Here is a 14,249-nt window from a genome sequence, read left to right as displayed (position 1 = left end):
GTTTCTGAATACTTGCAACAATAAATTAAGACCTAATTAATTTAAGTAAATAAAGTAAATTGTTGGTTTTGCTATTCAAAAAGCAAGCGATCATCACATAAACTCAGTCTCAAGATGAATGACAATTAGTAGAAAAGTTTGAACTTAGCAGTACATAATTTTCCTGTTTAAAGTCCTGCAGAAATCTCAGTTAGAGCATAGCACTATTCTGTGCTTTAACAAAAGCTGTTAGTGTCTTTAGAGTAATTTTTCCATGATGAAGAAAGCCAGTATCTGTGACAGATTACTTTACTCCACGCACCTGCATTTGCTCTGAACCTGCTAGCCTGATAAATTGATAAGTTAGTCACATGTTGTTTTAAAAAGGCAAAGAACATAGTTCCTAATAAAAGAATGCTACATATTTCTTCTAAAAGGTTAAAAAGCATTTCTCAGGGCTCTTAAATTACCATATTCTGATACCAAGGGAAAATAAAACCTGGGCTTAGAGTCTTGTTTGTACTTAGAGGGCTTTCCGGACAGGAAGGCAATCTTGATGCAATTCAGTAAGCCACAATACCAGTGGGGCATTACAGGTGAAAAAATTGCAGCTGTACCCCTCACCACAATGTATTACAACTGTGCAGTGGAATATTTCCTGTACAGAAATAGGGCTTGGTTAACTTTGTTTCCCAAGAGTAGATCACATTAAAATGTTATAAAATCATGATTTCCTGCATTTGAATACTTGTGGTTTCTCAACTGGTTCCAATATTACAAAAGGTTTTTTATAGCTTCTATTAGTTGAAGATGTATAGAAGCTTTTTTCCAAAGTCAGCTAAAAGGCAGTTATGTATTTTTAAAGAACAATTTATCTCAGAAGGCAAGAGTTTTCTTCCACATCTCTTTATTATAACTGTATTTGATACTTATTTTAGAAACTGCAGGACAGATGTAAAATTAAATAAAATTAAATAAATATGCTAATAGGAACATAAATATATATGTTAAATGGAGTTGAAAGAGCCGAAGTATATATTATTACTCAGAAACCAAAATAGTAGTTATTTTTGCTATTCAGCCAAAGACCTCAGTGTAGATAGGGGAAAAAATTAAATTAAGCAGATATTACATATTCAATTTTAAAGTGAGTAGTTGTAATTTAAAGGTCCTAGCTTTAGGACCAAATTTGTTAAACCAAATTCAAAGAGAAGCGAGCAATTCTTTGAAGAAATTATATGGCTTAATTTTGAACAACATCTCCAATTGGGTTGTCTGATTATTCCTGAGCCTTGAAAATCGAGAGTGCACCATAGTGAAATAACTCTTACTTCCTGAAATATGCAAGTATGTAACATTTAAACTGGCATCCATATACAGAAAACCATAGTGAATATACAAAGGAGATTGAGCTGGGGGGGACAGCAAATACTTTGTACAACTAGAATGCTTTTAATCCTAGTAGTACTGCTAATCCTAACACTACTAATACTAGGCTATACTGTAAACCACCACTTTTATTTCATTTGTTTGGGTTTTTGTGGGGTTTTTTTCCTCCACGAAATGGGAAAATTGGTGCTCTGTAGCTGTGCCCAGTGAGTGTTTTCCACACTGATATGATACCATCTTAGCCCTAAGGAAGGTTAAAAAATGTTATCCAGTGGTTTGTAGCATGATTTCACAAAATCAACCACACAAGATAAAAGGGAATGTGGATGATGAAGTATCTTACAGTTGTCCAAAATGGTGTTCCAACAGTCAGATTGACTTGTGTATGTCGTGTGAATAGGCATATTACAAAGGTTTTGTTCTATTTAATATTATTTTTCTTTTGAGCATATTTTCTATATAGCGTATTTTTATACAGGGTTCTTTTGCTATAAATAATACTTCAAAATCAAATTTAGTACTAATGTTCCTGGTAGTTATTGCCAAGAATTTTTCCCTAGTAAAAATCTGGATAAAGCTTTTTATTTCCTGCTACTGCAACTTCTGTTCACTTAATGAGAGAATTGTGTTTTTAAGGCAATTGGCCCTAAAACAGTAAAATATCCTAATAACAGAATAGCAATCAGTTTATTCATGCTCAGGAAGCTGAAGTTAAAATCTCAGCATGGGTTGGTGTCTGAGTCAAAGTGCTAGTTTATGTTGTATTCTGCCTCATTCACTGAGGTGGCCTTCCTTGGAGAAGATGAAACACGCGCGCTTCCTGTCTTCTGTGTGCATTTCTTGTTGTTTCTTAGTTGTTTCTGGAACAAGAATAGATTAATTTCCAAGAGGAAGCGCCCACGATCTGTGGAACTGAGACTCCAGAAATGAATATTTCTTCTGTAAAAGCTTATTTTCTAGAAAATACGTGGATCAAAAGGAAGCATCACAGAAAATGACATTAGATACATCCTGTAAACCAGCTGATATTATCTTTCTTTCTCAGCTGGCCAATATATATTTTGCAGCCTAAGAAATCTCAATGTGTACAATTAAAAGTTAATTATTTATTGTTTAAGCAGTAAAGCAAAAATACTTCTATACAGCCTTCATTCAACAACCTCAAAGAAGTAGACTGATAGCTGTAGCTTTTTCCTAGAGACAAAAAAGATGTCTGAAAAAGATGGGATTAGCTAAGAAATGGAGATACTTCAATCACTTCTTTCCTACTTGGAAATCATGTCTGTGTCTGAGACCTGTTAGCATTCTGACAACATAGGTATGATCATTTATGGTAACATGACAGGTTGTGGAAGTCCACTTGTGTTGTCTCTCTGCTCAGCTAGAGAGCTCAGCTCTGTACACAGATTAAGTGGTGTGCACCCAGAGCCTTTCAAGTCCAAATTAACCAAGTAGCCTGAAGCTGGGAGATTAACATCAGCTCACAGGAAAATCTAGAAGCATGTTGTAGTCATGAAATCCTTTAAAAAGCATGTACAGGTCAACAGTCATTTCTCTCCTCTTGTGTCTTATTATTAGACATAACTGCAAGTGGGAATAAGTATCCATCTCTTCAACACAGGGATGAAAATATTAATATGTAACATACCATGAACAGATTCTGTAGCATTTCTTAACCCCTGGTTTCCAAATAGGAATTAAATTATTCTAATACAGATAATGTGTGACACAGATATGATGAATGAGGAAAACCGCAAGCTATCACATTGTAGTGCCTTCATGGGAGTACTTCATGTCGGTTACTAACATTAATACTGTCTTGCTGATAGGTTAACAAGTGTGAAGGAAATTACTTGAGGGATGCAGATTTTTAAGAGGGTTTTCAAGTTTCTTGTTTTTTCAGAGTGGTGTTTGCGAAATGTGTATGATAGAGATTTTAGCTTGTATGTGTTTCTCGTATGTGTTAGTGTAATATAGAGTGAAATGAGAGCTTCAGAGAAAACATGAATCCACTCCAAAGATTTCTGCTCCAAGGCACCTATTTCCAATGAGTTGTTTGTGTCCTGTAATTGCAGGAAGCAGGACTGGAATTGTCATGTGGAGACAGCTGATTTTCTTCCAGTCAGAATTTGCCAATACACCGTTTTCCTTCTTCTTCCAATCAGTGCCATGCTATTTTCAAACCCAAAATGTCTATAGTCCACAGCAGTAAAAAGAAAAAGAATGAACCTTTAATTTCTCTACTTAGAGTTTAGACTGTTTTCATGCAGCTTTTCATTTCTGCTTCTAATCTCTGTTGTTTATGCTGCTGAAAAAAAAGCATTTGACAACCGTTTTGCTCTCTATTGCCATAATCATCCTTCTAAATAAGTGTTTGCACCATAGTATGTGGTTTTCTTACAAAACAGAGCTTGGAGATTTCTGATTCAATCTGAGTTTAAAATTAAATAATAATTTTATGCACACATAAGTGACAGGTGAATAAAATATCGCATTTAAAACTATCTTTGAGAGCTAGGGAAGAAGAAAAAAGTTGCAGGAAAGTGTCTGCTGAAGATGCATGCTTGCTGTTTAGCAAAAAATTTAAATATGCTTTGTTAGTGGTTGTTTTTACAGAGGCAGCCTTAGTGGTCACATTTTCTAAGAGGTAACAATTATCTGAATTGTAGCTTAGTTTTTATTCAAATATTTTAAGGTAAAAGTACCATATTTAATTCAACATATGGGGGATTTTTTGTTGCAGCTAATTCACTTATTCCCACTGCTTATGACTCAGTTCTGGCATTACAGCTCATTTCCAGAGTTTCACAATTATTGTTTTTGGCAGCTAGTATTGCCCAGAGCTACCATCTTTCCTTAAACTTATCCAGATCAGGCATTAGTAATAAACCCCCTAGAACAAATAAAGCTAGATATGTAGGAATCAAAGATTCTAAGTCAACTAAGTCTTTTGCAAGCTTCAACTAGAAAGCTTACAGTTTGTGTAGTCCCAAAGCTTGAGCTGTATTTTTTACAAGCAGTCACATGAAGTGTGTCATTGACCTTTTACTTCTAATATGCAGATGACACCTTGAAGCATACTCTCTTGCACTTTCTTGACATATTACAAGATATTTAGAAAAAAATTGTAAACAAAAATGAAGAGGAATAATCTTTTCAACTTGCTTAAAAGTCTGCTTTAATTGTTAGGCAATTTTTTTTTGTTTTGGCTACTCATACTGCTGAGTTCAGCAATCATTCCTGTGCCTTTCCAAATTTTTCATAATTCACTTTAAAGTGTTTGGCATGTAGCATACAGAATCACAGAATGTGTCACAGTGGAAGGGACCACAGTGGATCATCTGGTCCAACCTCCCTGCTCAAACAGGGCCATCCTAGAGCACGTTGCACAGGATTGCATCCAGATGGTTCTTGAATATCTCCGATGAGGGAGACTCCACAACCTCTCTGGGCAACCTGTTCAGTGCACCATCACCTGCACGGTAAAGTTCTTCCTCATGTTCAGATGGAATTTCCACTGCATTAAGTTTATACCAGAACCTGAAGAAGAGTTATTACTTTTTTATGGCATAATAATTGCTTTGATAATTTTATTTTGCAATCTTTTCCTCACAATAAATTTCAATATATTCACTACCTACTGAGTGGGTGGAAATATTGACGTACCTACTTTCTTTTTTAAGAGTATATTTGAAATCGGGTTTGGATTTTTTCAAGTTTTGCTCTGCCTTTTTTTAAATCTTTATTTTCAATCTCTCTATATTACTTTCCCCTTGCCTTACTGATAGTTTTATGGCTTTCATATTGTAGTGCCACTTAGGAAATTCCATTATTGTGCTCTTTAACTTGTTCTTCCAGCACATTAATCTTAGTGGGAATAGAATTCATCGTCTTGCTTAGCTTCTCTTAAAATGCCCATTACTTGCCATTCTAATCCAATTTTGTGAGATTTTCATAAGGGAGACTTGCATATTTAAAGAGAGTTTTATTTTGAGATGTAATGTTAGAGAAATAAATATTCTAAACAACATGATAGCTTTGTGAGACTTTTGTTGCACACATGTTACTCAACAACATGGATAAGAAAAGATTGAAAAGATTGAATCAGGTTCCTGAAAGAATCTCAAAGTATTTTAAGGACTAAGATTTAAAAGTATGCAGAAATAAATGCTGCAGTATGTAGAATTACCTATGCAACCATGAAAGACCACAGCCTTTTGTCAAAAATTATACAGATCCTTTTGTAATTATATCATTCCAAGACTTTATGATATAGAAAATATGCCAAGTATTGTAATATTTTTTTAAAAAATCAAATTTTTTATTGCCAGTAGAGACTGTGGAGGTTTAAAAAAAGAGATATGGGAGTGTGAATGGCTCCACAATGTTGTACGAAAGATAGCAGATGACGGAAGTTGCTCTTTATGTGTTCATCATCAACATAGGGGAGTTTCTTGGAGGTATCCATAATTGAAGGGTAGGAACACGGATGTGGCAGTGTAGCAATGTTGAGTGTTTGCCCACATCCATTAAACTTTCAAATAATTCAACATTGGAAGGTTCTGAAAATATCTAAAATTCTATAGTGACACTGAGAGCAAAAAGAATCAATTTAGTGTGACTTTGAAATATGCCCATAAATGCAATAATATGATATTTCTTATTGCTGATGTTGTGCACAGCACTATTGTACAGTTAGCAACACAGAACCAGCAAAGATCAAGCCCAGCCTCCTCCCATTGGGCAATGCTTGTTATTTTCTCCATCTTATTAACAAACCAAGCTTTTAAAAGCAGCTGTCATGAGCACCAAGTCTGTCCTTGAACCTTTCCATCTTTTTCTGTGTGGTTTCTAGCCTTACATTTTATTCATAGAGCAACCTCAATTTTGACCCATAGTTTCTAAAGACCTTTCCTGTATTAACTGTTTCTTTTGTGAGGTGTCTGGGTGGAGCAATTATGTTCCTATTGTTTTATTTCATTTAGTCATCAACTCTCCACAGCAGGAATTAATACAGTTTAAAGGTGAAAAAATGGAAATGTATGCCATATTCCAGATGAGTCCCCACCGGTGTATTATACAAGTCAATTAATAATTGTCCCTTGCTTTTGGAAATATCTCACCTGGTGTCTCTCAGGATGGCATTCGCTTTTTCTAGTCATCTTCATACCGCCTCATAATTTTCTGGCTGACATTTATGTATCTTCACCATTTCCAATTCGGTATGTAACTTATAAACAAATGTGTTGTCTTTATGCATATGACATGGTTTTTGATGTTAAATCAATCCCTTTCTCTCAGACTCTAGTCTTTAAAATTAAAGCAGCTCTCCAGATTGATATTGCTGTGGTGCGCTGTGATATATACATTACTGGTGTCAGAGTTTTGTTGTCAGTTATTAGATAATTTTTTTTCCTACCTTTTAAACTAAAAAAAATTTTAGTGACTGTGGTGGATTTTTTCAGTCATTGTGACTTGACAGATATAGTAAAAATCCACCTTTCAGGCTCTGTGGTTCCACATGTTAAGTCCTCCAGAATTCTTTGGTGATTATTTATGTTCCTTTGCCCTCCCCAGCTTGAACCATTGAGCTCCCTGAATTTTTCTTCTTAACCTTCATTCCTGTTAATTAATCAGCCTGCTGTCACCTCCATGTGCATTATAATCTTTGCTGGACAAGGAAGATAACTTACAGAACTTTTCCTAGATTTGCTTGCATCTCTGCCACATTCTTACTTTTTTTCCTGGTTATTTATGTATGCATGTCTATACACAGACACACAGAGATGAAAAAGGTAATAGTATATATGTGTAAATTTTTTCTTACTAATTGTTTTATGTCAGCTTGACTTTTAGTAGTTCTTGAGCCTGTACAACTGTCATAACTGTGGATTTCAATATCTTAATTCTAAAATCTTCATAGCTGAGTTTGAATTTGTTTTAAATTCATAGTCTCATTCATTTTCATGCTATTACCAAAAAAAAAAGAGGTCTAGGACACAACCCTTTAAAGTCTATACTTTTATTAAAGATGGTTTTCTTTTGTCTTTAGAAATGTATCTAATAACATTTTCTCGAGTTCATTGGTGCATCCAGAAATAATCCAAGTGGATTATTTACAGATTTAAAGTTAGGGATGTGACTAAACAGAAGCTACTATGTATTTACTGGGTTTGATTTGCATTTGTTAGTCTAAATAACAAATATTCCTTGAAAAAAAAGATCATGTGATTACAAGTACTTCATTATTTCACCCAGGATTTTCAGTAATGTGTTGACCCCCAACAACGCATTGTGCTGTCTATCACATTTTTTTCTCTGCATCATTGATTATTTTAATAAATTTATGTTTTGTTATATAATAAAACTAAAACAACAAGTTCCAGAAAAAATTAATAGTGACTTGAATGTCTTTGATACCACAATGTGAAGACATCTGATGGATTTTTTGGCTGCATAATACAAATAATAATTAGTTGAATTGTCTTTGTTATTCATGGGTACTGTGGAACAAGCAGCTATTTTTGTCCAGAGGAAGTTGGAATTAGTTGGAAATTAGTTAGAAAAGTTAGTCTCCAATGATGTTCTAAAAGCATTTTAAGTCCAGACAGCACAGGATCTCAGTAATGGTTACAGTTCTGATTTTCTATATGGCAATTTACTTTTATTTAGTTTAGTTAGTTTTACTCTTTTAGTGTTTACAGGAAAACTATTATATTTGCACTTGAGTATAAATTAATTATGCCTTCTCCCTTTTGTCACAGATTCCTTGCAGTTTGGAGTACTGGGATGAGCTTCAGAAATCATTTGTTGCATTCCGGGAATTCAGTCTATCAGAAAGCAAAGTCTGTGAACTGCAGCTGCCCAGTATCAACCTGGTGAATGATCAGAAAGAGCTCATCGCCTCCGACCTTTGGAGGATTGTCCTGAATAACAGCCAGAATGTGGCCGATGACCAAAGGTAATTTTAAAGGAGGAGGGAAAAAGAGGCATCTAAATGCTACCCTCTTGAGAGATCTATTTCAAGAGACTTAGGAAATAAGATACTGCTTTCATATGTGATAAGGGTAGTTAGTCTTACGTGAGCTTCAGACTGTCATTCACCTTCACACAAGGGCATGGAGTGTGCACAAAAAAGAGCTTCCTTTAGGTTTATAGGCAGCCTGGCATCATCATAGCCATACATTTTCTGAATACAAGGATTGCTGAAAAGTGGAGACAAACAGGTCATATCCTGAAACCTCTTAACTGCACAAGGCAGTAAAATTAGCTAATTAACAAAAGAAGGCTGAGACACAATCCATTCTATAATGTAGTAGTAAACATTCTTCTTCCATGCAATGCTCATACATCACCTTATTCTCTCCTCAGTGCAAGTCAATGACTAAAATAATCCAAGTGTCTATTTTAAATATATTGTACAAAACTTTAGTATTTCAAGAGCATTACATTATTATTATTCACACAGTTTGCTTACTATGCTAACAGTAAAAAAAAATTAATTGGTGTCTTCAAACACTGGAGATCCATTTTACATTGTGTTTGCAGCTGGAATCAGTGTGCAGTGACAGATATTCACTCTATTTGCATTTATTCCATTTTGGTTAATATGTAGAGTAAGAAAAAATAAGTACAAATTCTCTCCAGAAATAGAAGTGGAATTGCTTTCAAAGACCTTCTTAATATTTTATATTTAGAGCAGAAAAGCCAAAATTACTCTGTTGGATTATTGGTATTTGCTGATTCTTGCTGCTTGTGTATGAACACATGCTTGAATGAGTATGTAGCATCCACATACACGTTGCACGAAGCTACAGAATTCACAAAAATCAGGGAATAAGACCATGGCTTACAAAATTAATGAAGAAAATTTAACATCTGGTTTCCATTAATAGTATCAGGTTGGAAATGATTTCTTGATGTTAATTGTGAAAGAATGCATTTTCATCATTGAGAAGTTAAGTGTTTTAGACAAGGTTAATTCCACTGAATGTGGGACCCTGGCAGAATTGCCTTCCTGGTCAGCTTAACACCACAGAAATGTGAACTCGGTGGGAACTGGAAATGATGTAGTGAAATTTAGTAGATTTTTTTTCATTAAGGCATTTAGCACTGTAATCGTGTTTATTGTTTTCTGCTTGAGTAGAGTTTATCACTGTATGCAATGTTTCATTCAGGGAGCTCTGATAAACTAATGAGCTGTAACTGTTCAAAAAGAACAGAAATTAAACTGAAGCATTTGCAGTTCACTGCAGAGGGATAGTAGGAGAGGGAATAAGGTAGCAAAAAGCATGCACTGCACTACTGAAGCATTTGAAGGTAAATAAACAGAAGAGAAAGAGGGAAGTCAAGGGAACGTACCTTAAACTGCCACCTACCTGTACAGAGACTGCAGAATCAGTAGTCTTGATACCTTTGGTGGCCTGGGGAATTTATAATAGTTTTAAGAAGTGTAGTTTACACCTACATGAACTAACAGTAGACTGGAAATTTAAAGATTTGTGTAGGTCAGGGTAAACTCCAGAAACCAGAAACCTATGGGATAGACAAGGAAAACCTCTGATTTCAATCAGAGAAGAGAAAAAGTTCTATTCCCTGCCTCAGCAGTGTTTTCAGTTTGGAGGCATAGTGGAATACTGCTCTAGCTCTTGGGGCCCCAAATGTAAGAAGGATGTGGGCCTCCTGGTGGGAGGGCCACGAAGATGATCAGAGAGCTGAAGCACCTCTTCTGTAAGGACAGGCAGAGACCTGGGGTTGTTCATCCTGAGGAAGAGAAGGCTCTGGCGAGATCTTAGACCAGCCTTCCAGAACCTATACAAAGCTGGAAAGGGACTTCTTACAGAGACATGTAGTGATAGGAGAAGGGGGAATAGATTTGAACTGAAAGATGGCAGGTTTAGATTAGATATTAGGAAGAAATTCTTTACTCAGAGAGTAGTGAGGCGCTGGAAGAAGGTTGCCCAGAGAAGTTATGTATGTCCCATCCCTGGAGGTGTTCAAGTCCAGACTGGATGGGCCTTTGAGCAACCTGGTCTAGTTAAGGTGTCCTGCCCATGCACGGGAGGGCAGTTGGAACTGTGGTCTTTAAGGTCCCTTCCAACCCAACCTGTTCTATGGTTCTATGATAGAAATTTAAGCTGATCTCTCTACACTAACTTCAAACAAGGCTGCACTGCAAACTTTCTTGAGGACAACTGCAGGAAGGACCGGTCAGGAAGAATTAATCCTGACCAGTCAGAAGTGCTCCTGAGTGAATCAGAATAAGATCAGCTGTTCCTCAGAGATGAGGCTTTGACCTAGGATTTTTGAAGCGCACTGGCTTTTTCTTGGAGATAGAGCAAACATGGCAGTCACGTCACTGACCTGGAGGTCTTGAGACAGTGCACAAGCACTGAAATGCATATAGTTACTGCTACAGAACAAATTTAAGGTAATGATTAAGCCCCAAAGGATCATGTTCTCTTAAAGGGAAGCCTTGATTAGAAGGTGGTGACAGATACTGTGAACCTGCAGAGAAGGCCAGCCTTTCTAGACCCCTAGTAGCATGTAGGAAGTCCATGTTGGCAGTAACTTTGCTGAAACCCTGGCTTTATCAAACAAACATATTGCTGCCAGTATGGGTAGTTTCTTGTCACCAAGCACTCTAAAATGTGTTCTAGATTCTACCGTGACCAAAAAAATCACAAACTTTTTTGGTTTTGAGAGAGACACTGCCCATGTAATGCCCATAGTAAATTTCAATGTTAGACCTGTTCCTGAAACGAATGTTTAACATGAGATCTTACAGACTTGTTAGACCACCAAATTCTAACGCTGAGGGATCTGCGAGAGCAAGAAACAAAGGCTGTATAAAAGTTGAATCCCAGTTTTCCTGGAGGCTCCTGATAATTTGACATTAATTACATGCAGCAACTGTATGATTGATTAGAAAATTTAATTCACTATTAATTGTGTAAAAGCATAAAAATGCTTAGTCTTGTTGAAGTTTATTTTCTTAGTTTGATGTTGTATTTTGGGTCAGACTCTAACAGTTGCCATATGCATGCAGCTGCTGCTCAATAATAATAACATTTCCTTAAAATTCTGCAAGGGTTTTTTTTGGTGGTAACCTCTATGATATGCTAATTATTAATAACAGAGAGCTGATCCCTTGTGTTTTAAGTACTTTATTATTGATTCCTAACATCAGTTATAAAGTATGAAACTTATGTGGTTCATGTAACAGGAAAACGACAGGGTTTGTGAGAAGATGTGGATTCAGCTGATATGTTGAGCCAGTAGCTGGCAGGCTGAAGTATATCAACTAGTAATGAATATGGGAATGTGCAAAGATGTCATGATCCAAATCTTGTGGTATGCAAGCTCTTTCTGAGATTGATCAGGAACGAATTGGAAGTATAAAAATCAAGGAGCTATCTGGTGAAGGACATAGTATATATGTGTATGTTGTTTGTTTTTAAGAAATTTGTAGCCTGTTTCATGTATGCATAAGGTTTGAATGAACATTTACGAATGTTTAATCAATGAATGAACAAATCTGAAGTCCTAAGTGAAATAATTTAGCATCTCTTTGGGGATGTAAGACAGTGTTTATGAAATAAATCATATATGGCATAAATGACTGTTTATGCAAGACCTTAAAGTAGGGGGTTTTATCACAGGAAAATGATCACAGAAATCGTCACAGAATAAATTATTTCTAGAGGCTGCATTTTCATGTTACAGGACTAAAAAATCATATTCAAAATTACTTTTAAAGCTTTGTTTGGTTGGTGAGACATTAAAGTCCCTCCCTGGTTTGGTTGGGAGGGGTTTATAATTTTTTGTTTAAATAGGTTATGTTAGAAGATATTTTATATATTTATGCATCTGCTGTCTAATTTGAACAGTATTTCTATAATTACTGACATATTAATGTAAAATAGTAATTGAAAATGCCTTAACATACAAACCATGAAACAAGTACCAAAACTTTTAAATAAGCTTAAATTGCTACTTTTTAAAAATTCAAGTGAAGAATCATGATCATATTTCTTGCTAATTGTTTTAGCTTTTATTCAAAGTAAATGATGTACTGGATTTTGACCTCTAAAAATTTGGGTTCAGACCAGCATTTGAGTCATAAATTAAATGAGTTAAGTGGTCTCTTTCTTCTTCCCAGTGGATATTTTCCCATGTTGTAGTTTCATCACAAATGGCAGTTTTGGTTTAAATATTCCACTCTTAAAATAACAAGAATAATGCAGGTCACTGCTAAGTCATTGCTCCCAGTTGCCATATATTGAATTTGAACTGCTTTGCATGATGTGAATATCATAACTTATGTAATTAGTTCAAACATGGGTATTTTCCATTTTAAAAATTCTGATATTTCCCAGGATTTTGAAAAAAAATAGAATTCTGGTCAGGTCAGTTTTATTTAAAATTTCCTCTGGTTTTGCTACACCCATCCCTCAGCATGTTGTGCCAAACACAAAGCAGTAGAAGCTGGTTGTTCCTTTTCTCTGCAGGTGAAAAATCATGGGCAGTACACACAGCTCCAAGGCAGCTGAGAAAAGTGAGGGTGTTTTTATAATGTATTCACTTGATGCACAAATTTTGATTTCATAATCACATCTACTTCTGATATTAATGCTCTTGCTGTTGTTTACCAAGACTTAATAGAAATTTCCCTGCGTTTTCAGCTAACTCTGCTTTCTCTTCTGTTTGCGCACAGCATGTGATGAAGGACTGTGTCTTTGCATTCTGTGCTCTGTGCAAGGTCAAAGTGGCAGTGCTACAGGTCTGACAGAAGTCTACCTATGCGAAACATTTAAATGGGATTTAATTTAAAATCGGAGAGTCATGGTAGTGGCTACAGTCCCTCTTTAAAACCTGTTCATTTGATATTACAATTTTTTATTACAGTTGAGTTTTTTTAAGAAAATACAATAGTAATTTGGTTGCTGCTTTTAGTACATGTACTGTAACTGGTTTATACTGTTACTGTATTTTTTTTTCATAACGACATGGGGGCTATAATTCTGAATATGAATTCTGGTTGAGTAAAAATCAAATTGACCCCCTCACAGATAAAACAATTACACTTCAATGAAATCCGAGCAGATGGGAAAAGAGTGATGAATGAGACCTCGTTGCATTTCTTTTCAGATGCTTTCTAGAAAGTTATTTTCTCTCTTTAGAGTGTCTTTTCCTTCTAAACGATGGTTTAGCAAGCATTGTCCTGCTCCTCTCAATCTGTCACTGCCAGCACTTGTCCCTCCCTAGCAGGAGAGAGGGTGCAACGCCAATTCTGTCCCATGGAGCAACATTGTCCCACTCTCATTTGCTGTTTTTCTCTGGTTAGGTTTTTAAGCACGTGGCTAGACTCAGAATTTTGTAGGGAATTGTTTCAGTGGTGAGCCTTTTTGGTTTCTAAGGTGACTCTCCATGAGGAAACAAAAAGCAGCTTTGAATCTTTTTGTTCCCAACACTTTAAATTCGAGAGTATTACCTCCACTTGGTCTGCTGTTTGTGGGGCAGCAAAACTAGTGCAAAATAGGGCTAAATACTTTACCTTATCTCCCTAGTGTGAAGTTCCTGCCACATTTCCCCCTGCGTCAAGCATGTCATGTTGCTCTGTGATCATTGTGGTTATGACTGAGAAATTACAAAGGTCCCACCACAGTAAAATGCTCAATAAATAAAAAGCAGGTACTAAAATTTGACTAAATGCAAAATTGGAGGGGTTTGTTTGTTTTTTTAATTCTATGAAAATATGCATCTCCGAACCATATTAAAAGAAATAAAAATGCTGAGTCAGTGATAGGTGACTAAAGGAATAGGTTTCTGAGGAAAAGATGTATATATTTTCAGAATAAACCTCAAATTTCAGAAATAAA

The 14,249-nt window shown here is 35.7% G+C and overlaps 1 protein-coding gene across 4 annotated transcripts in view; it reads left to right on the top strand.

Annotated features, from left to right (window-relative positions):
- Positions 1-14,249, top strand: part of VPS13B (vacuolar protein sorting 13 homolog B) — a 424,870-nt gene that overhangs the window by 353,718 nt on the left and 56,903 nt on the right. For all 4 annotated transcript variants that reach the window (XM_027692551.1, XM_027692552.1, XM_027692549.1 and 1 more), the window contains one exon: positions 8,133-8,329. In XM_027692551.1, coding sequence (XP_027548352.1) covers positions 8,133-8,329 — 197 coding nt within the window. The remainder of the gene's footprint in view (positions 1-8,132; positions 8,330-14,249) is intronic.

This window comes from Neopelma chrysocephalum, unplaced genomic scaffold (assembly GCF_003984885.1).
Source record: "Neopelma chrysocephalum unplaced genomic scaffold, ASM398488v2 Primary Assembly neopelma1_86, whole genome shotgun sequence".
NCBI classification, from domain to species: Eukaryota; Metazoa; Chordata; class Aves; order Passeriformes; family Pipridae; genus Neopelma; species Neopelma chrysocephalum.
Note: the sequence above shows the minus strand (reverse complement) of the source record. Positions and strands in the feature narration are given on the sequence as shown.